This window comes from Trematomus bernacchii, unplaced genomic scaffold (genome assembly GCF_902827165.1).
Source record: "Trematomus bernacchii unplaced genomic scaffold, fTreBer1.1, whole genome shotgun sequence".
NCBI lineage: Eukaryota > Metazoa > Chordata > Actinopteri > Perciformes > Nototheniidae > Trematomus > Trematomus bernacchii.
Genome location: NW_022987342.1, coordinates 6,403,308 through 6,430,912, shown reverse-complemented (window position 1 = coordinate 6,430,912; position 27,605 = coordinate 6,403,308). Strand labels below are relative to the sequence as shown.

General features: G+C 40.4%; 1 protein-coding gene across 2 annotated transcripts in view; it reads left to right on the top strand.

The window, feature by feature from the left end:
• Positions 1-27,605, top strand: part of sh3pxd2aa (SH3 and PX domains 2Aa) — a 126,172-nt gene that overhangs the window by 6,472 nt on the left and 92,095 nt on the right. For both annotated transcript variants that reach the window (XM_034130892.1, XM_034130883.1), the window contains exon 2: positions 9,729-9,809. In XM_034130892.1, the coding sequence (XP_033986783.1) occupies positions 9,729-9,809 (81 nt within the window). The remainder of the gene's footprint in view (positions 1-9,728; positions 9,810-27,605) is intronic.

Genomic DNA, 27,605 nt, shown 5'->3' with positions numbered 1-27,605 from the left:
CCACGGAAACTGCATTCAGTAGAAGCTTCTGAATGCGGCGCTTCGCATCCTCCGAGTAAATCGCCAGAAGCGCCGACACATCCTCATCACTCCACCGCTCCGATGATTTATTTAGTGTTGCTATAATAACTGCTTTCACAAAAGTAATCTCTTCGGGTGCGCTGCCCGAAGCGAGCAAATACATTGGCCGCTTAAAAAAAAAAAAATTCGGAGTCAAACGGGCGTGGTTTGCATTCCGCACAGCCAATCAGATGTATGAACTATTTTCTCCCATGACAATCCCTGCTCTCTAGCAGGGACTGAAAAGCGGGTCAGATGAACTAATTTGAACTACTTTAGTTCCTGGGGCTTTTTGGTGTGAACGCAAATATATCATAGTTCTGATGAACTATTGTGGGAAAAGTACTCCGGTGTGAACGCGCCTATTGTCTACTCTAAAGATCAATATTTTGAGACGGTGTGTTTGCAACATAAAAGCGTCCAGTAATAGTTCCACAACTTGTAATTTGGAGAGATTCAGGCTGGCTGTTTCCCCTTGCCTCCAATTTGTATTGCTAGTTAACATAAAAACCTAAGCTAAGGCTAATGTCTCATATGGTAAACAGGAAGCATCCAGTTAGCTTATCTAAGTCACTTCGTCTGGCCAAGAAGTTATCCAGCAGATAGCCTCGTTTAAATCCAAAACTTGTAATTTTTACATTATGGTTTTTTGGTTCCTTTGCCAAAAAGCAATGCAATTTCTCCATAGGATTTTGGAAAATAGCTCGGAATAAGGTCTGTGGTTGACACAAATTTAAGAGACAGATCACGTTTTGTTCTACGACATTCAATACATCAGCAGTGACCCCACTGGTGATTTTTGAAGAGTTTACGTGTCTGAAAAACGATGATTGTTAACATGTGGATGAATAGGACTACAGAAGTTGTCGAGGACGTTGTACGTCATTACACTGAACACGTAAACACTCCCTCTAAGTTTGTTTTGCCCTGTTCTGCTTGAAAGCAAGTACCTGCCTCCTGCAAACTGTTAAAACAAACACTTCAACTTGTACAATTTTGAATCTGTATTTTTGAATAGGGATCTTAAGTTGGCGTGACGTTGAAGCAGCGACCCTGCTGTAGTTCGTTTATAGCATAACGTTAGCATTTTGCTTCTGGCGACTAGATTTATGATTCGAAAAAATTATAAAAGTAGGGTAGACATGTGGATATTATCCGGCTGAACAAAACGTGATCCGTCTCTTAAATGTGTGTCAACCACAGACCTTATTTCGAGCTATTTTCCAAAATCCTATGGAGAAATTGCATTGCTTTTTTGTCGAAGGAACCGGAAGGAGTTTACTTCTGGGTTTTAGGACGCGTCACTGTGGCACTCTATAAACAAACAATATATGAAGTGCATGCTTTCGGTAGCTGTTTCCACCTGTTTCCAAGCTTTATGCTAAGCTAAGCTAGGTGTGTCCTAGCTGTAGCTAAATATTTGTTTTCTCCTCGTCTATCTTGGCAAGATGACCAACTATTCTTTTAAAACCCACACATTAAACCCACATTATATTTGCTTGGCAGGTTAATGTGACACTATCAGTGCTTAGAGACAGTGAATTAATGGTCTGCTGTTGATGATACATATAGTAATATGTGTTCGATGCAACTTGGGCTCTTAATGCACAGCTACTGCTTCCACAGAGTAGTTTAGTCGTGTAACTTGAGCCTCCCAAATCAATCCAACTGTACATATGATTGTTGGATAGTGTCTATAGTAGAGTTAAAGTGTAACAGGAGCTTCTCAGAGCTGTAGTTTGGTTTTTTTCTGTCTCAGTGGGCCAGCCATGGCCTAGTTTCCATTGCTCCCCTGTCTCAGGAGACAAGGAACAGTCACTGTGAGAAGAAAAAAGAGGGAAAGAGGGAGGGAGAAAAACAGAGAGAAAGACACAATCTGTGGCACCCATTGAATCTCATTTGTAATGTTTGTGAAACCAGCTGGAAATGCTTATCTTGGGAGAAGAGGGGGGGTGAGAATCAGGGCTTTGTGGATGGGAAGTGTTCGTTGGACCGTAGGGAAAGCCGGACCGCTGAGATGCGAACACACATCCTCTTCCTGTGAGCGTGTTCGTGTTTGCTGGAAGACGTGATAACAGAGAAGGCGAGGTGAGGCACGGCCATGTTTACTTTTAGCTTCTGTTTCAGTCTACAAGTCCCAGTCCCATAACATTTCATTTTCTAGAGACTCCTGTGCCGCGCAAAGGCCCAACCTGGAAGACGGTGTTGTTATTTGGAACGATAAAACATGTCTTCAGAGAGCTGTTTCCCACTCAAATATGTATTGGCCTATCAAACACAGACTGATATCTCGGCGAAAAAGGTCCCAGTTCTCAAATGCTCACCCCTAACTGGGATGGTCGGAGAGGTTTACGAGGGCAGTTTTCTTTTTTGGATTGGCAATTGTTTGGGAGACAACTGGCTGGAAGTGCTCAAGGGCTTTTGTGTGAGTGAGAAAAGAGAAGAGGGTGAGTCAGGGGCTTTGCTGACGTCTGTTTGTAAAGTCAAAGATGTTGATGCTCAGTTTGCAGAGCACTGACACTGATACTGACAGGCGGGTGTTTCTGTGCCACGAGCACCGGCAAGAGCGGTTGACAGAAGATGCGGATGTTCTCGCCCTTTTATTACCGGGACCTCACACACACGCTGGGGGTTGTTTTCATGTGTTCAGTACCAGATGTTGTTTGTGATTGTGGAACATTTTATTTGTCTCCTGTAGTATAGAACTCTTTTAAAGCATGACAGCAAGACGTCACCCACTCTTCTGTCTGTTTTCAGGGTAAAAGCACATGGAGTGGCGCTCGAATGTGGCCTCCAGCTCACGGTGTTCTACTCAACAGCTTGATTTAGGATTACGTCACCCAGAAATGTCTGTGGAGAGACATAGCATGTGTGGGCACCACATGTGCGCCAGTTCTGGTTTTGTGTTTATGGGAAATGGGAAATGGACTTAAAATGATCGTTCTCAACTCGTCGGGCCATTTTACTGTTGTCTAATGTGTGTTCTTTGTGAGGAAGAAGACAGAAATGTGAAGAAACCACAAGATCTTGCTCACAGCTCTCTTTACGAGATTATTAGATAGTCAGGGAAATTGGATAAAAGTTATTAAAATGGGACTGGCCTGATTAGCATGACAAGATATTATTTATTTACAAAAGCACTCAACGGTGATTTATTAGAAAATGTAGATCCGGTTAATAATAAATCCACCAGAAAGTACAGCAGAAGTTACTTCATCGTCAGAGATTCACACAAATACTTCAAGGGGCTCACTATAGACAGACTATCAAAAAGAATGGTTATAAAAAGAAGTTTACAATCTTTTTCATGTCGCATTTATCCAGAGACATGATAGACTTTCAGTCTGTTTATGAAGAATCATATATTTGTCTTGTTTCCAGAACCTGAGATTTCCATTGACTGACTTGACACTTGAACCGAATCGTCTCAAGTTACTTAAGACTTGAGTTGGACTTGTACCAACAGACCTAAAAACAGCTCTGATATATTCTCTGAAAAAAAGGGTTGACTTTGAGATTTGAACTGGAAGTGGTAAAATGCTAACTCATTTCTGGGTTTTGGGACTAATTTCTACACCAGTCTAAAATGCAATCTTAATTGGGGACAGCTGGGGTCTCTTTGGAAGGCTTTAGTTGTCTCATGTTGCTTTGAGAGTCACATTGTGCTTATAGCCAGACCTATACTTTTCTCATCTGGCTTTGTTGTTGTCTGATACAAAGTCACTTTAGGATTGTTCTCTTGGGAACAAATTGTGATGGTATCAAGAAGCCATGAAAGCACCTTCTGACCGGCACTTCCTTCAGCCACCACAACGGGACATGAGGCGTTATTCCATTACAAAATGTAAGTGAGCGCATTTAAGGAAAGTGGAGGCGTCGGCCTGGTGTGTGGTTAATAAAGGGCACAGTTTTGGCAGCTGATACAGAAACTCTGTCTTTAGGGTGTTTCCATAGACCCCCCTGCCAGAGCTTATGAATGGAATTGTCCTACTATTTATTTCACTCTTGTGACCATGTTGTTGGCTTTGCTGAGAAACAGCTTAAGCATTTGTAGTCTCATTTAGTCATTTGTTGGTGCTGTATTAGACATGTGAGTATATTTAGGTTGTGGTTCCATGTGGAAAAAGTTAAGAGGATTTTTCCAACCTGACTTTTTGTAGTTAAAACGAGTGAACTTTAATGGTCTGAAAGTATGATGTGTGTCTGTTTTATAGTTCACTTTAAATATAGTAGTTTAGGCGGGGTTCAGTGCATTTAGTGGCGGGGCCCACATTCTCTGCCCACCAAGCACTCACTCTTTGCCTTCTGCTCTTGAGAACTGTTGGACTAGTTCCTGGCTTTCCTCCGAAACTGTAAGTCATTTTCTTCATTATACTTTCTACACTACCTCTTACGGCCGTTGAACATCATATTATTAGAGAAATTATTCATCAGCAGAAGGGGAAAACAGTAAGCTCAACATGAATATTCATAGCCATCTCAGAAGAACATGATGAAATAATCAGAGGTCCAATTTGTTCTGTCGTAAGAATTCATGTTTTTGTCGCTGCTTCTGAGCTGAAATAAAACTTTTGTTTTCAAGTCTCGCTCCCTCCGTGGGAATATCAGATGAACAAGGTCTTTTTCTTGCTATCTGGCACATTCAAGCCCCCAAAGCTTTCTTTGAGTTGTTTAGTTTTTTTCCCCACTTTTGTGTTTTCCCTGCTTATGAAGCGATTTTTAGACTCCTTTGAAAATAAGTTGACAAGTCAGAAATGGAGTATTGACATGCTGTGTTAGGATAACTTGACTAATCTATGATCAGAAAGACTGGCTTTTAGCAAGTTGTCAAATATCTCTTGATGACAGGAGCTTTTTCAGTTGAACTAAAGCAGTACAATGTGGTCAAACATACTCATGCCGTAAACAGTCATCTACAGGGAGTTACTGTCCTGCCTCCTCATTGTTTCCTTATCCCTGTGTCGAACACCTTCCTGTTTCTAAATTGAGGTGTGGTTATTAACAGCTGAGTGTTAGAAATCAAGCGCTCATGAGGATCATGCTTCTCCATGTGAGCTTGCGTGGTGCCTCCGCGCCCCAAATTTCAGCCTTCATGTTGGAATTGCAGATATGCCTCATTGGTCTAGACATGCCTGCTGTGCAAAAAATGTCTTGCAGCAATCACAATATTATGCAGGACATTTTTATCTAGATATTATCTGGTTTAAATATTTCATTTCAACCTACAAAAGAAAGGAAGATGCATTTGAGACCTGTAGTTATTGTTGATCTCATGCTTGACAATATTTTTGAACATCTCATCTTCCAGTTCACCTTATTCAGCTTTTTTAAGATATTTAATAAATGGTTTACAACACTATAAGATAAATGTTTAACACTGTACAGTCAACAACAATAATTCATCCTGTGGGCAAACATAAGAAAATGATGATGTTTAAAGAGCTAATAGATAACAATATAGAGAAACACTGTTATAGTGATACAAAATGTGCTTTCATGAGAAGCTATATTTTGACAAATACTGTTTATAACACTTAAAATGACTTAAAGTGGTGGACAAGTACATTATATTGTTGTATGCACTATTTCTAAAATGTTAATTACTTTTTTGTTTAATGAGGACATATTATGCTAATGTTAAGGTTCATATTTGTATTATGTGTCTCTGCTGTGACATGTCTCCATGCTTTAATGTTCAAAAAGCTCTTTATTTTTCTCATACTGCCTGTGCTGCAGCACCTCTTTTCACCCTCTGTCTGAAACCAGAGCTCAGCCTGCTCTGATTGGTTAGCTGGCTGGCTCTGTTTTGACCACTAAGAGATGTTTTGGAAATGTCCTCCCCTTTAGCATATTACGTAAGATGTGTTGAAGTGCTAACCAATAGAAGTATGAGTGTTACATAGTGCTGTCACTATGTTACAGAAGTTAACAAAAGAGTCCAATGGAGGCGTTTCAGGCAGGGGGGAGTGAGTGGGAGAGAAACTCCTCGGAGGGAACTTTGGAATGTTAGCCTTTTGAGCCCATTTACATGTAGAAAAACCTATATAACACACTACAGGAAAGGGAAAAGCCCAAAAAGCATAATAGTAACATATAGTGGAATTGCCTTTCCATACCTTATTAAAGCTAGTGTTTGGTTATTAGAGGTTGTTCTGTAAGGGTATCTCTAGGCTAATAAGGGACAAAACATTGCGTTACAGAAATGCCAAAGATATATTTTAAGTAACTACCATGCCAGTGGCTCTGAAAAGTTGTACCAACGCTTTTCAATCATTAATGTACAATATGTATGGCCAATCTATCGATGTAGAGATATTTTGATGAATAAATGAAAGGGTGCAACAATCGAAATCGAATATCATCGATACAAAATGACAACATCAATATGTATAATGAGCTTTAAGATACATCTTTATTTTGGGAACATAAAACCTTTCAGGGCAGTCTTCATGATGTCAGCAAATAATGTATTGAGGTTGAAACACTATAGATAGTATTTTTGTGTGATGAAATGTTTGATTTACATCCCTTATGTTGGTGCTTTAAGATTAGTCACAGAATAACCAAAGCAATTAGAATCACTCCTCTACAGGTATATGTACCACATTTGATGGCAATAATTGTTATGACACTTTACATACAAAAACAACCCTCCTAGGGGCACCAAAGGGGAGCACCAAAGTCATTTGGATCCTCCTCTGGGGACCATGAATAATCATTGTGGTGGCTCAATTTCCAGTTCCGTTTGAGTCGCCGAGAGGCTAAGCTTGGCTATAAACTGTGACGCGTTTTCGAAGAGAAAGGCCACACTGAAGCAAGATAGTTTTACGATATTTAATAAACAAAATCAAAACACAGTAACTATGGACAAAACGGTCAACAGAAAAAATGACAGCACAAGCTCACCCTCTGTCATCCGCACCCGGCATGAAACAGGTGACTTATATACACAAACCACACCATGTGACAATTACCGGAAGTATTCAACAAACAAATAAAAGTGACGTAAACAAATAATAATAATACAAATAATGAACTTGGGCTAAGTAGCATTATGGGACCTACAATCATTATTGCCATTTCTAGAGCTACACCACCACTGTGAAAAAAACGTTAACTAATATATCGTTCTTAGACTGTAAAGCTCTCAAAAATAAATGTTGCTATTTACTAAATGTTATAACGGAAGGTCTTTATTACATGCTCAGTTTCACATATATTACACACTTATACACTTGCACACACACAAACAAGCTCTGACAAGTGCTTGGCCCATTCCCTCTGAGGCGTATCTCTGAATCATTTAGATAAGTGTTGGAATAGTATGCATAACAGCATAAAGGTATTTTTGGTTTCTCTGCCAGTGAAGTTAGGTCTTTACATAACATTTTAAAAGCTAGGATTACCTGAGGACACCTCAGCCATCAGCTACTTCACTTTTCCACCTTTTCAGTTTTTTCTGAAAGGTTCTCCCATTATCTTTGAAATGCTTTGTTAATGAGCTCTTTGCTTTACTCACAAGTCCTTGTTCTACAACAAAAGTCCCAAAGACACTTGAAAACCTCACTGATTGTGGCAGTAAGCCTTGACTGTTGGGATTTTTGTAACCTGGCAGTACCCCAGGGACCTCATTTTCATTGTAATAAATGCCAAAGCTAATCGCTGTAGTGACACACTACCGTGCTAAGAACAAGTTTGTCAGTGTAGCAGTCACAGCTTCTGGATGCCAGTAGCTGTGTTTGCATGGCAGTGAACATACTGGGATGGCTCCTTGCCAGCAGCAGCTGAGCCCCTTCCAGCAGCAACAAGGCCTTTTAACCCCCGGCTTTGTTGTGAAACCTCTTTTGTTTCAAGCTGCTGCCCTTCGTACGTCAACGTCAGGCTCTTTCACTCAGCCTCATTCATCTCGGCTCTGCTCTTGAGGCTCTTGGCAGGTACAGAGGTTGGGAGTGTCAGAGTAAGATCAGTCAGAAAGATGAAGCCTGCTGAAATAATTCGCAGGAATGCCTGATCAGTAGAAACACATTGACTTTATATAATCTGAATGCTATACAAGAGGCAAAGTCAATCGTTTCTGTGTTCACGGCAGCTTGATGCTAAGTGGATTTCTATTCGCACTGTGTTTGAGCCACTTAGCTGCAATGTTTGGGCTGGTTGACAACATCTTGTTTTATTGCAAATCACTTCTCAATGGCTGTTTTAACTGTACGTTCATGCTATATGTATAAAGCTTTGAATTTCTCAATGGGTGGTACATTTATAGAAACACCACAAATGCATTTTGTACAGGATAATCTGGCAACACAAATTGAACAAAAAGGTAAAACTAAGTCAGTATTGATGTTTATATTCTAAACAAAAGTCATGAATACATTCCCAATACAAACAGAGTCAACATTATGGTGATTGGGTATTTGATTATTAGTACACTTTATAGAACTGAATGCAAAAATGGATATCAATGGATAGTATTTGTATACACTCATACCATAAGATCGTAGTTAGTTACAATTTAAAGAGTACATGTGTTTCTCATTTGCAGGTTCATATTTGTATTATGTGCATCTATGTGACATGTTTACATGCTTTAATGTTCAAAACGTGCTATATTTTGCTCATAATAAATTGGAATAGAAGTGCAAGTGTTACATATCGATGTCACTTTGTTACAGCAGAAAAAGGTTAGGATGTTTTTTTAGCCTTTGCAGACCATTTACATGCACACAAACCTATAACACAACCCCAAAAAGCATAATAGGGCCTCTTTAACTACTTGAATAATTTGAAACCCAGAGCCCTTTTCTGAACAACTGTATATCAGCAGATGTGAGGTCCTACATTCTGTGAACATCACTGATGAAAAATTCCCGGCCTCCGGATCTGTTACCTTGGTTATCTATGTTTCATTAGATTAGAAATGATGGCGGCATCACTTACCTCCTCTTGACAGATAAATGGACTCTGTCTCAATCTTATCAGGCCTCTCAGGGCTACAGTGTGCTGCAGCGAAGGCTGAAGGCCAACAGGTCAGTGTGCTGACAAAGGAGGGATGATGTCACCATCTATTCTGAAGAAACAACCGGTGACATATTTACGAGTGTGTCATTGAACGCGCATGTTGGGGGAATTTGTATTGGGCTGTGTGTGCATGATGCTTGTGAGTTTGTTGATGCTACAAGCACACGTATGCCGCTACAATCAGTCCATTGGAATTTATTCATTTCATTTCATTTCAAACCTTTATTTATCCAGGTTGTATCCCATTGAGATCATTGATCTCTTTTTCAAGGGAGACCTGCTCAAGTAGGTTCCACATGAAACATTAAAAACATAAGCAGAACAACAAAAAGGACATCATACAGCATCATTACAGGGATTACAATTTACAATAGCTATCCACATGAACAGGTACCAACAACTTCCGATTGAGTAGCATCCAACCGAGCTTTAAAAACATTTAGTGGCACCAGATTGCTCAGTTTCCATTTCAATTGCAGACTATTCCACTTACTTATTGAAAAGATTAAGTAAAAGTCCGAAAACTGTTGCAAATCAACTCATATATTTGGGGTTTGCACTGATGGCTGGACAAAACTAGACAGTAAAAAGGAAAATAATTGAGTTGTAGCCACATTTTTAACCTTCTTCTGTGTTTCTTCTCTTGACAGGTATATCTCATCAATGTCACCTACTCTGACAACACCTCCCACATCGTGTACAGAAGATACAGCAAATTCTTTGACCTACAGGTAATCTTCCATCCCTCATTTATTCCTTCGTTCTACGCGTGTTTGTAGAACATTACCAAATTCTATTGACGCTGATGTATTTTGAACATGTCAACCCGGTGAACCTGCAGCAATGTTTTGTATAGATGAATGTGTAAGCCTCTCGACTGTTCACTGCCGCCGTGTCTATGCCCGTGTTCTCTACACCTCGTCGCCTCAATGAATCAATGTGTGTGTTAGTAATTGGTCGGGGAGCAGGGGAGACATGGTTTGTATCCCTCAGCCTCGTAGAGATGCAGCAATGCGCAGCATCCTTCTCTATGCTTTCTCTACACCAATACCCCTCCTTCTTTTGACCCTCTTCTTACTCTCTCATCTAATCTCTGCCTTACCCTCAAAACGTCAGGGAGCTGACAGGCCTTTTTTATAGTACAATGTAATGTTCCATGCTTTAAAGTGTGTTGCTGTTACATTCTCGGTTGCAGGCTGCTCTGATTTTTGGGTTGTTTAAATATAGTCTTATGTAGAGGAGTTTTCTTTTCCAGTTTTCCTGACTTTGCTATGATGCTTAACTCTCACATTTAAAGTGTTAGCTTCTCTCTCCAGGTCTCTATTTATTTTGGAACTGAGCAGAATGTGCAGTAAAAACCCTGCCTTGTATCTCTCAGATTGACTATTCCATACTGAGCGAATGTTTGCTTGTGTTTATGCCCATTGCACCCCGGGCCCACTGCAAGCTGATACCATATGTATATTGGACCAGAGGTCTCCAGGTCACTAGTAAATATGAAGAGGCCGCAGTGAGAGAGTTACAGGGGGCACATCTCAATAGCCCTAGTGTGCTAGTCCAGCAGGAAATGATGTTTCAATCAGTGGAGGAAGGTCCTTTCTGAAAGGTCCCATTGATAACCAGTGGGGCAGTGTGAGGAGAAAACGGACTCCCCCTGCAACTGATTACCCCCAATGTGGAGTAAAAGACAGATTCGGAATAAGAAAACACAAAAAAGCAAAGGTATCACTCAATGTTCCTCTATTCTGGAAAAGACAAATATGAGCAGAGTATGTCTTCCTCTTGATATTCAGCCTCTCAAATTGCCTGGGAAGAAACTAATGAACCTTAATGGTTCATGGATGGCTTGGCACAAAATGACTCCCAGTCAGCATTGGCAAGATTGATTTTGTTAGCTTTGTCAGATGGTGCGGTCAAAGGTCAACTAACTTGGTCTTTATAGAGTTGTCAAATAAAGCGGCTCTCAAAAGACCAAGGTTTGGCAGAGTTTGGTTCTTTTACTAAAAGTCTCTGCTACATATTTATGGGATTCACCAGATGTCCCTTTTAAGCAAAGGCTCTCGCATTATATCCCCACCAGCACTGCAGTGCTCACATCGTACTTGATTCCTTGATGTTTCCATTTGCACTGCAACACTCTAACTTCCGTGGCAGAACTGACACACCAACTTTCTAATGCTCAGTGTTCCTCCATCTCTGTTGGTATAAAAATAAATGTCTGCCCGCCAGCCTTTGAACTTGCTCGATGCCTTTGATGGTCCTGTTTGATCCCATTGTTTTCCCAGCAACCTGGAGCCTCTCCTGTCCAAACATGTATCCGGCGCAGAGACCCTGCTGCTCCCAGCAGAGAAACATGGATGGCAGCCCTGAAATCGTTGGAGAGCGTTTTTAACCAAAGCTTTGGCAAAGATCGCTGGGGATTTCAAGACTGTTTCCTAGTAATAACCAGAACAGGCTGTCTTCCTGGAAACACATTGGCGCTGGTTCTGGGCTCAAAAATGAGAGGGCCACAGATGTTGCATTGACTGACTTTGTTTAGCTTTTGTCCCCAGAAATAACTCTTTATGTTCTGTGTAAAATACATTAACTTGCCATTTAGACACACTTCTTTCATGTAACAGACAACAAGACATGTCACCTTGTCAGCAGCATTCCAACTTACTTGTTATACCCAGTTTAGTATGAGCGAGGGATGATGACAGGGAAGAGTGGGCAGGACCAAATGTGGATTGCACCGCAGCAGTGTAGCTGTTTTGTTATTATTTTTTCCTCGATTTTGTCAGTTGAGTATCTCAACATCGGCCCTTACAGACACAAGTTGTATTGTATTCCTGTAAATGGGCCTTCTTCTTTACCACCAGATGTTTTATTTCCTCCCATTTCACATCCGCCGTGATAAGTATGTCATCTACATTGTTGCAGTGAATCCCTTGGACAATTGTTATCTATTTACACATTGGCCTTAATTGGAAATGACGCAGACTTTGTAGGAAGGAGCTGGCAGGGTTATGTTCGTTGTCCAGTCCAAATGATTTAGAGATGTGCGTTCTCACATACAGCTTCTCTGGGTAGTGAATAGATAACTTCAGAGTTGCAGTGCATGTGTACAAGAGGCTTCTGTCTTTATCACCTTAAAAAAGGTTTGCAAGCTTGTCTTCTGTCAACACCTACTGGAAACTAATTCATTTGGATGAAACCAGTCACATTCTAAAGTGCCTCTGCCAGTGTGAAACAAGAAATGTAGAGAATGTGTTATGGTTAAAATACTTTTTTGCACTATTTATTTTCTTTCAGTGTAACATTATTGGTTCACAGCTAATAGAATGAATATATGAATGCAAAATGTAGCCAGACTCTCTGTTGTTTTGTACACTGATATTCTGTTAAGAGTGGCTCGGTTCACAAACTGTCCATGCCTTTTAGGAGAAATTACCATTTCTCTCTCTCCCATACTTTGCCATCCTCTTTCCAGTCGTTTTTTATTTTGACGGTGGTTTGGTTGGCTAAAGCTGCCCTGCTGGAAAAGAGGTTTAATTTGTATTTTCATTACCAAAGGAAAACAATCCCTGTACTAGGGCTGCACGATATATCGTGTTGTGACTTCCTTTTTTTTAGGAAGTGCGATATTAAGTAGGCAAATTAACTCAAACACGTCATGTTACAATTCTTTTGCTGCTTGCTACAAAAGGAAAACTCTCATGTCAGGGTTACTTGAGTGAGTGACATGCAGGCTCTGCATGCACAGCAAACCACCAATCACAATCAAATCTCCAAAGCAAACACTGAATAAAACACTGAATAAAGTAGTTTCATGTGTTTCTCCAGGGCAGTTCTGCGCTGCTAACCGAGCTAGCTCAGCTTGTTGCTCTGATAACTTAAGATCCAGACGTCCGTGACTAAAATCCTTCATCCGGTTAAATATAGTTAAAAAAATACCAATTGTATAGCATTAAAGTTCAAGAAAGGATGGTTTGCGGACAAAAAAAACTTTCTTCAATTCCTGTATTTTTTAATATCGCAATATATATTGCAGGGGAAGAAAAATATCATTTTTTTCCAATATCGTGCAGCCCTACCATGTACCTCAATTGCACTCAGGGAAAAAGGAAGACAAAAGTCAGTCAAGACAGAAAGATGCTTGTTTCTTTAATGTAAAACTATTTTTGTTTTACTGCTACTGAAATGTTTCTATTTCAGTACAGTTTTATTCAATGAAAATTGCTGACGTTTTAGTCTGTGTTAGCCACTAGATTTTATTGAACATTTTAAACAAATTGAGCCAAAATATCCTTTTTGATCATTCACCCAAGCCCTGTTGTTTTCAGCTCTAACTAAAGTAAGTAGGTTACTCCTGACTCTGCTCATTGTGTTCTGCCAATGAAGTCCTGATTCAGAGGAAACAGACATGTTCGATGCCAGCAAAATAATAGAGTTTTTGGTAAATAAATGTTTCCCTCCATTGTAAGTATTTAACCTGATAACATTGGTGCTATCTTAGTCATGGAAAGAAAATGTTGTTTCGGAACATATTTAGTCAAAATGAACGAAATGAAATCAGTTGTACCCTCATACCTGAAATATCAACACATATCTAGTCACCTGAATACCCTGCAGAATAAGGAAGGCCTTGGCTAGTATCCATCTCCTTATCCTTACCCTTAGTTTCTGTTTGCCCACTGAAGAACAGCTCATGGCTCTTTCTGGCTGCTCTGCTGTGCACTGATGTGGTTTTCTCTCAGCCAGACCTGACTAGTGAGTCGAACAATTTGTCCTTCTGTCAGAAGTAGGCCGCCATGGTCACTTGTCTGGAGGGAGGAAACCGGAACAGGGAGAGGAACGGGTCAGCCGGAGGGAGGACAATCACAATGAGGAGTTAGAGTAGGATGATAATGATTGTGGTGATAATGATGCAGAGGAGGACAGTTATGGAAGATATGAAAGCGATGATGGTAAGCAGAATGACAGCAACAATAGTGGCACTGATGACTAAGATTGAGGCTGTTGATCGTGACGACACTGATGATGCAGATGGAAGAATTTAAAGAAATTGTGGATTTCTTCAGGGAAACATATTCAAAATCAGCCTTTATAAGTGTGTTTAAGAAAACATCTGAGTAGTGGGCGATGTGCCCTTGGTGTCTTCGAGCCTTGAGCGAAGTGGTTATATTTAAAGCTGCGGCATGGCTTGCAACCTGAAAGAAGGACACGCTCTGACTCAAGCTTTTTACAAGGGCCTTTGGTTTGTATTCTGTCCGCACACGCGCTCACAAATCTTCTCTTTTATTTTTCCAAGTGTGCCCTCGTAAGAGCCTCCCCACAGCAACAGAAGATTGGTTAATGGAAAATTACAATATAACACCTCTTAACATCTCCTTTGTCAGTGTTTTGTTTACTTTTAAAGAACGATATTTGTCAGGTTTGCTCAGATAGTCATTCTCAAGGTCGATTTTCCGTCCTTTTGGAAAAAGCTGTACAGATGCTAGCAGCAGGCTGTCGGCACACAGCCTCTTATATTCAGCGCAGAAAATTATACAGTAGCTGTGGTCGTAGTGCTTAAAAAGAAGGTCACTGAATTGGGAATCGCTAACCCTTGTTTGATGGAAACATGTGTCTAGACCACAAGGCATTATCGGTATGCCATCCTCTAAGATAGATTGCTGAATAGTCAGGCCACTAGCTCAGCCCCTTGTCCTTGAGGTGTTCTATGGACATACTGTAACTCAACTCAATGAGGAAGCCCATTGTTTCAGGTCGAGGATAAAGGACTTTTTTTACTTAATTTATGGGGATCTGTGCGATAAAGAGAAGAGCTGGAAACACATTTCCGGCCCTTCTGAGAGGCAAAGGAAGGACATCCACCACCAATCACAGGAGCTGTTATGTGAGTTACAGTCAGGCACTTGACAGGACGGCCCAGGCCGGGTCCTTGCTGGATTGGGAGCAGAGAGGGGGAAAGTATGCAGTGTTTCCCACAGCTATGGCGAAGGGATCAGGAGAGTGGGCTAAATTTAGGATGAATAAGCACAGTTCAGCCGCTTGTGGGACATTTCCACAGTTCAAAAATCATGGCAGTGTGACGGTGAGGTGAATTGGACACATTCAGGGAATCAGACAGAAACATCGAGAAGAATGGAGAGTTGACTGATGATATTATGCATGGGAAAAGTAGTTATAGTTTGATCAAATATTTCGTAGGAAGGTACAAAAAACCTTCAGAGATGAGAGTTTCTTATTAGAACTGTTCTGAAAACCTCAGTACAATGCTGCAGGCTAGTTCATCTGAGAGCAGGATAAAGGTTTTTGTTGAACCAAAGTAGTTGCTAAATTAAACTAGAAAGCGCACAATTCTGGTAATAAGTCAATTTATGTACACAATGTTTGACTCAGCAGGCTGTCTAGATCTGGATCTACTCCATGAAAAAGAAAACGTGTTAACATATGTGCAAGAGTATTTAAATAGTGTGTTTACAATGTTTGAAATCAAGTTTCCATTCAGAAGTTATTGAGCTACCTAGCTAACATATCTGCCTACTGTATGTTGGTGGGGTGGATCTACTATAAGAAAAATGTTAAAGCACCAATCAATCTGTCTGTATTAACAATGGATCACATGCCTGCATAATGTCATAGAGGTTCCTTTCAGCTGTAATGAGGCTTTAAGCCTTGTTTAACGTTTTAATTTTATATCCATTTTTTGTTGTCATAGTGGGATATTTATAGGGCTATCAGCTGTTTTTTCATGCTAATCATTGCACCCATATCAACCTGGTTTTCCAGCAGCAGGTAGCTGTTTTTATTGACAAATAAAAGTCTAATGATTCACCTCTGAAATATTTGTTACAACTTACTATGTTGGGGTTCAACATTGCTATGCAGAAAGAACATGGATGTTTGTGGCAAGAGTGGGGCATTTTTCATGAGGCCATAACTCAAACTATTACCAGGTGATTTTTTATAACCAATCTCATCACCAGATGTGTCTGTTATATTGTCACTCGGCACATTTCAATCAGAAAGCCTCCTATACATAATGATTTAATAAAAAATGCAGAATGTAATCACCAACATAACAAGCAGTCAAGAATGCAATGCAAAACAGTGAGTTAGAAGCTTAGGCCTTTGCTCCATTGATACCATATATTAACTTGGAACATTTTGAAAAGAGGGGAAGTGTTGTTACTCTGTTCTTTGTGTCAAGGTGGAGCCCCCCCATTTCCAACAGCCTCTGCATGTAGGAGCATGAAGGAGTTCACAAAGAAGTGTCAGTTATTCTTGTTTGAATACCGTTTTCTGACATTTGTTGTGTGTTGTACAGCTATGTATCTATGACTAACTCGTCCTCTGGTGATTGACTCATTTCATTAGTTACAGTATAATGAACGGACAAAGTATATTCCCCGTTTGCTCCCTCTGTTTACACTGCTGCCTGTTATCTGGAGAAGTGTGTGGCAGCTGACAGACTTCCTCTGTTACTCTCTTCTCGTCTCTGTCTTGTTTTCTTTCCCTCTCTTCTCCCTTATGTTTCTGTTCAGCTCAAGGTCTCCCCCACCGAATAGCACGGGGAGGAGAGTCGATGAAAACTTTGAGCCCTTGTGCTCCTGGATGTCTGGCAGCTCTCCTCTGCCTCACACCGAGCCTCAAACAAAGAGGCTGTTCAAGGTTTTTTTTTCACATTGCTAGCTGCCTTTGTTCACTATTTGAGAAATCACAAAGTACTCATTCTATACTCCTAATGGGCAGCTTCTTCAGAGGGCCGGGTTGTGTTTTCTGTGCATCTGGATATTAAGAGCAGAGCAGCTTGAATGCCTCAAGGATAAATGTTATCAGGGACATGAGATGAAAGGAATATGAAACGCTATGAAGTTATTCACACAGCTTTTTGTTATCATCAGATATGTAGGTAGCAGCAATCCAGAAGGAGAACTATTTGATATGTCCTTCTGACATTATTCCTCTCTTCTTCCATAGTGGAACTTAGTTAATATAATATGTCATATTGACTCCTGTAGGCTAAAATCAGTTCCTGCTGTTTTGCTGGATCCATTAAAACATTCTCAAATGTCAGTCATAGCTCTTATTGGCTGATGTCAAACACAATTGGTTACACTCCATTCACATCTTCAATCTTACATTGCCTTCCCTTTAACCCCTTCTGATTTGATTTTCACTAGAGACCTTTGTTCCCTCCTCAACCTTACGGGATTTTGAGTAGCAGTGATGCGTAGCCATGGCAATACACTGCTTGTACCGGGGTTTCAAGAGCGAGGCGGTGCGAAAGTAAAATACACATCGTCGTTGGTGATATTGACAATACATGCGGTCTACAGCACACAGCTGACAATGCAAGGCAGAAGTTATAGTAAGCTGTTAGGCAAATCAGCCAGGGGAAGTTTTGGACCAAGGCAAGCACTTACATGCATTCAAACATAAATAGTCATCTCGAAGTGTGTTTCAGATGCTATAGTTAACCGTCAAAGACTTAGTTTGAATCATATTGGGACCTTAAAAGTGGAAACAAACAAGAGGTATGTTGCAAATTTCCAAAATGAAAGTTGGGGTTGAATGAAATCTTTCCTGCCAAAACGTTCGCAAAGGCACATTTTAAATATCTATGTTTGTTACCTTCTTATCTTCTTGTAAACTTTATTTTTGGGGGTTTTGCTATGTTACTTTGCGGGTTACTACCAATTTTAGATTTTCATAGTCACTTAAAATTGGCAGGAATGGGTATTGAGATGCCGGCTTTTATGTGCGTCCTCGTAGGAAACGAACCAAAACAGGATCCCTCTTGTAAAATCCTCGGTCCATATCCCTACTATTGGTCAAATCTATACAAGGTACCCAAACTGTTTCAGGTTGGAAACATTTACTTTTGGAAACCAAAAAAGGATGTTCCTTCAGTGGAAATACATGATAGTCTATTAAAGGTTTGTATCAAGCGCTTCTTTACTGACCTTTTTCTGACCACTTGCCACTAAGTCAAGACACTGATACTGGCCCTATGTGTTGTGAATGAATCTGGTCCTTTCTACATCCAGGACATGTTTAAACCATACACTCCAGCATGTGCACTCCGCTCTGCGTCGACCAATCGTTTGGCTGCTCCCTCACTGCGAGGGAAACCCTGCTTACCCTCTACCAAAACATACTTGTTTACTGTCCTGGCTCCAACATGGTGGAACAAGCTCACCATTGATAACAATACAGCAGAAGGTCTACACATCTTCTGTCCCTAAATGAAAACCCACCCGTACAAAAAATAAATAAATACGTTTTACTTCTGAGTGTAGCAACTTAGAAATGTTAGGCTTATTTGAAGCCAATGCAGTATCTATTACAATGATTTAGCTCATTGATAGCTAATGTTATGCTGGATTCTTGCTTTTTAAAGTTTGTATCTTAATGGTTGAATGGCCTATTGTCAGTCACTTTGGAGGAAAGTATCAGCTAAATGAAATGTTATGTAATAACTAGAGAATGCAATTCCTGAAGAAATTGCTAGTGGAAATGCTTTATGCTGAAAAGTAATGTGTAAGAAGAAAGTGAAGAATTTAGATTGAAATGATACATGAACACTGGGGGCTTGAATGTGTGATGAGAGAAGAAAAGAAAGTAAAAAGGCTTGGAAAAGCAGCAGAATATTTGAACTGCAAACCTTTGATCTAACTTGATGGTGAATGATCTGTCGCCATGCCAACGGCATTTGAAGAAATCTCAAAACTGTCTCGTAGATGTCTTCACGGCTGGACTGTTAGTACACATGTGAAGTTTGAGCACTTTTTGAACATTTTCATAGGAGTTATATCGTTATCGTCTTTTATGGCGAGGGATGCGTTTCCATGGAAACGGCATATGGTGAGATCTCAGATTTGGCGTAGAGCTGTTGAGGCATGGACCAGTGATATACAAGTGAAGATTGGGGGACGATCGGACCGTGTCCGTGTCACTTTCGGGTTAATAATGTGGCCTTTTTGGCAGTTTAAGAAAGGTGTGCGGCTGCTGCTGTGAGGAAATATCAGCCTGAAATTACAATGGGCTTTAATGGAGACATGTTGAACGTTTTTGTCACTTCATGCCCTCAAGAGGCATTTTGTGTAATTATTTTTGCTTAATTATTTGTCATTTTTCAAGCTACGAGATGTTTTCCTACGTTTCTCATGAAAAATTATGTCTCAGGAATGTAGGGTTTGGGAATTATGGCAGTTTTAAAAAAAAATATGAAGGGAAATTTCAAGATTTCCTACCCTCTAGCTGTGACATCACGCACTCTAACTTAACGAGCTGCGCAATGTCAAAGTTCAAATGTTAAAAATTTGATGAATTATGGGATGTATCTCTGGAATTATGAAAGTTATGAATGATAAAAGTAATAGCGCCCGATTCCCGACCGAGCTGAACGTTTTGATGTTTGAACGGAGTTTCTGCGATGTTGAATGTGGGAGGAGAAGACGGACAAAATAATTGGACGGAATAATAAACTTTTCGTCCGTAGCATAACATATAGTTGGAATGCTGTATCAGCATTCCCACTAAATTAAATAAAAGTCAATGGCAATACCCAGCAAAACCCATATATAAGAGTTATTCAAGCATGCGTTCCTATGTTAACTAACGCATCTATGTTCACCTGATGCCTGAACCCTACTCGTCCAGCATTCCAAACAGGTAAAAACAAACGTCCCTCCAGGGTTATTGCTTATAGTGGAATCTGTAGACTGCCTCTGCTTATCTGCAGTATCGGCCTTGCCCCTCTTTCTGCAGGTTAATGAACAGTGAATGGGTAAACAGCAGGCAGGACCAGACAGGCAGGCTTTCAATGCCACCTAAAATAAACGGAGAAACTGAGATAGAGTCACGCAGAGATACGAGGTGAGAGTTCCCACTGGAATTCAAAGTGAAACCCAGGTGTCTATCTTTCCTTCTGGAGCCGGTCCCCATCGGTCTCTCACTTATTCGTGTTCGCCTCCCTCCAAACACCCGACTCATCACGTCTTCCCCAGCATTCATATCTCATTCCTACAATTTCTCACTCTATCTCGCCCTGCTTCTCGCATATCTCTCTTCTCTCGTCCATCCGTCTCTGTCTCTTCTCAGTAGCTATTCTCTCAACCTGTCCAACCCCCCTCTCGGTCTATCTTAGGGGGTTTTCCCTGGCTAATCCTCCACGACCTGCACGTTCCAGGGGTCAAGTGAAATAGCTCACTCGAGCTATAGGCTACAGGGGTTTCTGCTTTCAGGCTGTTTAGCATGTTTTATTTGATGGTGTATATGTGCTGCAATACTGGTTTTTCTCCTGATTACCCAGGCAGTCCTTTTCATACATGATGATCCAATTTCCCCCCTAGTGGGGGCTCTTCATCTCAGTCGGATTACATTATATACTATAGTCACTGAAGGAGCTTCAAATTAAATAAAAGACCTTTGAATTAATCTCTTCAACATGATACAGTACCATTTAAGTTTGCCTATGGAGGATGACCCGTGTGGAATTAATTAGTGTCAAATAAAGAAACGTCATAAAATGAGTGACTGCATTGCAAAAAAAGAATAAGAAATATGTCAAAAAAGCTAAAATAATTGATGATTTTTTTCAAAATGTATCAGTCTTTGGTGAAGGTAGTTCCAAGCTGTCCAAACTACACTGTGTGCACAATTATTAGGCAAGATGTATTTTTGAGGATTCATTTTATTATAGAACAACTACAGTGCTCTGGGTCAATCCACGATCAACTTTTTGTGCAGCAGCAACCACAGCCTCCCAGACACTGTACACAGAGGTCTTAGTGTTTAATTAAGAAGGGCCCACAAGTTCTCAATAGGGTTTAGGTCAGGTGAGGAAGGGGGCCATGTCATTATTAAGGGGGCAGTATTTCGATGCCTGCGGTGGAGCATTGTCCTGCTGAACAATCATGGTCTTCTTGAAAGATACAGACTGTACCACTGCTTGAAGAAAGTATCTTCTAAAAACTGAAAGTAGGTTCGGGAGTTGATTTTGTGTCCATCTTTAACATGAAATGGTTCAACTAGCTCATCTTTAATAATCCCAGCCCATACCAGAACCCCACCTCCCCCTTGCTGTCATCGTGAGTCGAAGTGGAGCTCTGGGCCCGTTACTGATCCAGCCATAGGCTCATCCATCTGGTCCGTCAAGAGTCACTCATCTCATCAGTCCATAAAAGCTTTGAAAAATCGGTCTTCAAATATTTCTTGTACCAGTCTTGACGTTTCACTTTGTACTTCTGGGCCCTCCAGGTAGGTTGCAGTTTTGGAATATGACAGCACTGGAAGATAATGGCTTCCTGGTAGCTTCTCGTTTGATTCTTCTCAGATCTTTGGCAGTTCATTTGCATCTTTTTTCTCAACACGTCTCTTGCAACCCTGTTAACTATTTGCAACAAAATGTTCGATGGTTCTGTGATCACGCCGAAATATCTTAGCAGTTTCAAGAGAGCTGCATCCCTCTAAAATACTTTTGACAATTTTTGACTTTTCAGAGTCAGTTAAATAACATTTTTGGCCCATTTTGCCTGAGGAAAAGAAGCTGCCTTATAATTATGCACACCTTGATATAGGGTGTTGATCTCCTTAAGCCACCCACTCCATCATTACACAAATACACCTGATATGCTTAAATCCATCGCATTTAAGTTTATACAGCTTGGAGGCTGAAAATATGCAAAATAATTATGATGTGGTCAAAATACTCACTTGCCTAATAATTGTGCACACAGTGTGAATCTCGTTTGTGTTGTACTGCACATTGGAACCCATAGGCAATTGTTCGATTATGATGATTTAGCTTTTTATTAGAACCTAAAAACCCATATCTGCAAACAAATGCAGATACGCAAGCTGGTTGTAGACATTGTCTCACAACTCCAATTCCATTCTTGCATCTTAAAGTTTCTTAAAAGATGCTCCAACACACTGTACGTGGTAGGGTAAGGGGCGGAACCATTTTGTCACATCTCTTAGTGGTTGACCAATAACAACAGAAACTGACAACAATCAGAGCAGAATGGGCTCTGGTTTCAGACAGAGGGTGAAAAGAGTTAATAAAATAAAGACATTTTGTGTTGTCACAGAAAGAGCACAATATGCAATCACTGTGCAGCCCTACCAATGAAACCAATCTGCAGTGTTTTTATTAATTAATATCATTTAAAAACTTGAAAAGACAAGGAAAAGCTAACGCAGATAAGTCTACTTGTCTTTCTGGTTCCTCCCACTTAGTTTCCAGCATTTACTTCTCTCATCCCACTCACGGTTATGTTCCAAATTCCAAACATCCAAAACGTTTTCCCTTCCACACCCTTTTATTTGTGGCCGTGTTAGGGCGATGCCATCTGATTCTCCCCCTCTTGGAGAGTCTGTGGTTTGGCCAGGTTTACAGTATGGAAACTCTTGAGATTGTCAACACGGATAAATTAGATCCTGTGATACTCCGTTAGCGCTGATCCATGGCACAGGTGAGAGCCCTTCCTCTTTTCCTGCAGTAAATTGTAAATTGGCTGGCCTACTTAACGTAAGCCAAAGTGAAACCGTCCGAGTGTAAGACGACACTGTTCCTTTCCTCAGATCGAGGTTGCGGCTGATCTGGAAAGTGAGGCTGTTGTTCGGTTGCTCCTGCCAGCTGAGGAAGTAAATGACTTGAACAATACCACTTTTTAGCCAATACTTCTATTAAACATGAAGGGAGATTAAAAACTTTGGAATGAGGTGCAAAGCCAATAGGATTAAATGATTGGTTCTTCTTTTCAAAATGTAATCTTGGTTGGCGCGGTTCCTGTTTCCCATCCTTTCATAAGTGCAATTTATTATGAGCTAAATATAAATATTCATCTGTGTGCCAATGCCTGTGAATTAAAGTATGTGAGGCGAAAAGCAAGTGCCTGCTCGTTTTTCATTCTTCTCTTTCCTTGTTTGCCCACTGGACCTCTTCTCGCTTCAAGGTTTACTCACAGCTAATGCTGTTTTATCTCTTTGATGTATGTATTTTTAATGACTGTGTGTGTGAGTAGTGTTCTGAACGTCAAAACCCCCACCTCTACTGAACCCGGGAGATTGAGAAAGACATGTGAATTGTTCCAGAGGTTTAAGAACTCTGACTTTCACATTATCCTCAAGCAAGCAACGTTTATTTCCAGTGCAGTGTTAACACAACTGACACAATTACCAAACGTAGTTACGCAGTTAAACTAAAATCATTCAACAGCACCTTATTCTGCATTTTTTTTTAAACTATGCCCTTGAGTTAGAGTTAGAAGTACAATAAAATATGTGTGATAAAGTAAGGATTACATTTTACATATATGAATTTGTCAACAGCAAAATAAATTGACCATCATTTTGACAATGATATACTGTCCTAGTCATTTATCAAGCAAACCTTTTTCTACTTCTACTTTCGGACCTTTCAACAAAACAAGCAATTTACACATCACTTCCTTTCTTTGAGCTTCTTTTGTGTTCATTTCAGGTTTTTTCTGACATTTCATAGACTAAATAAAGAATCCAAGAGGTGAAAAATATAAGCCACAATTAAAATATCTTTATTGCCTTACTTAACATATTCAAAACAACCCGTCCTCCACCACTACACTATAGAACTTTTCTTATTGATACAAAACCATTGGTTCATATCACTCATGCAGTTACAGATGTCACCACATTTTATGATCAACTGGGATTCTGGTTAAGCCCCAGGAGAAAATGGGATCCTATTCCATTAAGGTTGTTTCTCTGTTGAAAAGGCCACAGCAGGCTCTGTAGCCCGAGAAGTGACGAATGAGCGACTGTGGACAGACTGAACAAACCGCATCCCTGCACCTGTTGTCTTCTTGAAACTGAGGGGAGCCTCATGGGGCGTAACACCCCACAGTGGTGACATGTCCAGGAACAGAGTTTATTCAAATCAAACTCCCACACATGCATCGACTGCATAGAAAACATTCAGGATATCAGGTTGCATCCAAATATAATGACAGTGATTTGTCCAGATCTAGTGCCAGTTTATATTTAGCGGCACAACTGCGAGTGATTGTGGCTGGAAAGGAACGCCCTCCCCCCCTTGAGCCCATCTCAGACATCTGCCTCTCTGAAACTGAATACTGCTGGGCGCTAATGCACGTTGAGACTTGATTTATGTACTTAGGTTCTATCCTGCTGTCTATAGGATTTTAGCCTTAGAAAAAAGGCATAAAATTGGTTCTATAGATGCACTCAGTTTTCCTTCCAGAGCTTGTGTTCCTCGAGAAAAAAAGGGGTCAGAGAGGCAAAGGGGAAAGTAAAAGTCAGAGCATGTTTACATCCCGGAGACAGGATATGAGATGGTTTATCATTACCGGGGCTTGCTTCTAGTGGAGCAGCGAGTGCAATGACCCTATCAAGTCATGCTGGGAGACCAGTGAGAACAAGCTTGCTATGTTTGTGGCCTTGCTTGCTTTCACCACATTGCCATTAAAAAAACGGTGCGAAGATCACATGGCAGCCTTGTTGTTCTGGTCATGAGTTGTTCCAGAGCTTGAATGCGTGTGTGTGTTTATTTCCATTCCATTCCGTTCCACAACTGCAAAGCAAGGAGCCAACCCTCATAGTCACATGATCGCTGACAGGAAGTCAGGCATCAATCTACTGCACAATAACAGTATGGCAGCCTCCCAAGTTTATGCCAACTGACTCTCACAGTTCCTTATATGGAGGCTCTATTCTTAGCACATGTGCATGATATGAAGAAGGAGCTGCAGTTGGTCCCGACACAGTACAACCGTGGCTCTGTTGTTCCTCAGGCTGTACAAGTTTGTGTATCTGGAACTAAGAAAAAAAGTATTTATGGACTACTCTGTATATTTCAGTTTGAATGAAACATTGTTCTTGATAATAAATAGGAAACTCTAAAGAATGTATTATGTTCAATGGAAGTTGCTTGATCTGTTAGGAAGTAGTTTGACCTAGAAAAAGGTTTGGTTGATAGTTAGTAGTTTTTTTCGTCAATTGTTGTCTCAGAATTTGACAAGATTTTTGTAACCATTCTGTTTGTAGTCCCAGTAGTATTGAATTGTCACAATTGAGCTGGCTCTGGTTGTTTTGAGGGAAACAGTCCTTTTGGAGAGCAACATATTTTTAACGCATTGGCTGAAATGCAATGTAGAAACTCCTCGACTATCGGTTTAAGATTATTTGGCTTCTTACTAACTTATAATAACTTATAAACTGGCTGCTTGTGAAAACAGGCTTGCTGAAGGTGTCATCCTTAACCTCCAACTTCATGCATCTCAAGGTGCAATTTGGACTGTAAACAATGACCAGCACACAGAAGAGGAAGTCTGGGCCTGGATTTCTGCTGGCTGCATTGGAATCCCTGAAATATTGTCCGTTGCGCTCGGAGGTTAAATCTTTGTCAGATCGATAGTCGATTGGTTCAGAGATTGAATCAGTTGTAAAGCAAACAGTCTCTTGGACCAGCATCTCAATGTTAACCTTTTCTTTATTGTGTCCTCAATCAATGACAGTAAATGGAATACCTTTGGATTTTGGACTGTTCTGACAAAAAAAGAAAACTCTCAGTCTCAGTTTTCTATCAATGTTATCAATACTTGAACAGCTATAAATATCTCATTATTAGCCCTGATTACTCTGTCATGAATGGTTCAATTCATGCATGTCATGATTGGGTAGGATTTTCATGATCCCGTTTTCGATAATATTCAACATTTCTAAACCCAAAACTGTCAAGGAGGACCAGATTATTGAATACTTAATGTCCAAAGACTATCTATGAAACTATTTTGAGTTATGCAAACAAATCGCAGGTTTTGTCTTCCCTTTATCAACTATTATTTATAGAGATCCTTAACATTCCTTCTGTGTGTTAAGATAATGCACTTATGCAGAGCAATGTAGTCCAGCATTTGGATCAGCTTGAATTCAAAGTTAAAATCAACAACAGAATCTCCTCCCTGATGTAGGAGCTTTGCAGAAAAGCTAAAGCATGAATTGGACAGTAGAGCAAACATTACGTCATTGTAATCTATACTCACTATGACAAGAGATAAAAGAACCTCTTGCCTTTTTTTTCCCTTTTTTTTTTTACCTGACTCCCAACATTTACACTAGTGGTCCAGAGCGGTGCAGCTTCATCCAATCACGTCCCTTCACAACTCTTCCTCACACTCTCTGTGCTGGTTACCAAGGAGACAGTGTGAAGGGAAGTCTGGGAAGTGGAGCAACGGTTTGGCATGAGTGTTTTTTTATTATTTTATTTATGTTCTTTCGCTTTCAACATCTTGGGAATGGACTAATACTACCTGGACTGTAAACAATTGTGTCATATTACAAGTTAAGGAAGTGAGACAGAAGTGCTGAAGAATTCCTCTACAGGGTGCATACATGTAGAAGAGCACTCGTGTCACCTGACTCCCACTGTCCCACATGTTCTCACCATTTTCTCTCTCTGTGATCCAACAATTCCTGGCAGGATAGGAGTACGTTTCATCTTGCCAGGAGTCTGTCAGCATTGTCAGGAAAAGTGTGAATTTTCGGAGGGCTCAAACCAACTGGAGAGCGTTTAAAATAATGAGTTGACCTTGCTCCAAGTGTGTGGGGGGAGGGGTGGGCTTGCTGGGACAAAGAATGCTGATCAAATATAGTCAGCTGTCATGTCAAAGAGGTGCTTCAGGGTGCTTCTATCCTGTGCTGTACTTGCACCTGTAAGCAGGATTGGGTGGGTAACCTTAAAAATGCATTCCTTTACAATTAGTTACCTGTTAAACATGTAGTAAGTAGTCTATACACCAACAATGAAACACATGAGCACATGCTACAGTTTAAAAAAGCAGAAATAAAAGCTGAGCTGACAGAAAATGCTCTGTTTTAGTTTAATCCATACAGTTAGACTCACACACACTATTTTATAAACATATAGTTTCACCTACTGAATTAAAAAAAGGACAAATTAACCAAAGAAAACCATAAAGCAAATTCAGGCAGCAGGAGTATATATTCACACTTAAAGTATTAACCTACAGAGCTTACAAAGAAGAAATAAAATCTGCCCCTTTTACAACAAACACTAAATGCTCAATACTAAAACATTTCGTTACAATGTTATCCTGCAAGCAATCCCCAATATCTTGAAACGTAAAAGTAATCTGATTACGTCTTTTTCTGACACAACCGTAAAGGAATACCTTTTTGTATCTCCTGATTACGTAATACTGTCATCCGTTACCCCCCAAGCCTGCCTGTACACACACCCCAAAATACTTACACACTCCTTGACCTTTTCCTCACCTCCAATCCTCCCCATTATTCACATTTGTCAAGAAGGCGGAGAAAAAGAAATGGTGCATTCACATTTGATATCTTTGCTGCAAATTCAGCACCTGCTTCTCTGCTAAATGTGTGGCTGCTGTTCTGTCATCCGTCGGGCCCTCTGTGTCTTTCAGAGTGGGTTGTAAATTCAGCATGAGTTCTTTTTGTTGTCCCGAGCAGCCTGGAGGGGGGTTGAGTTGGGGATTCAAGCATCT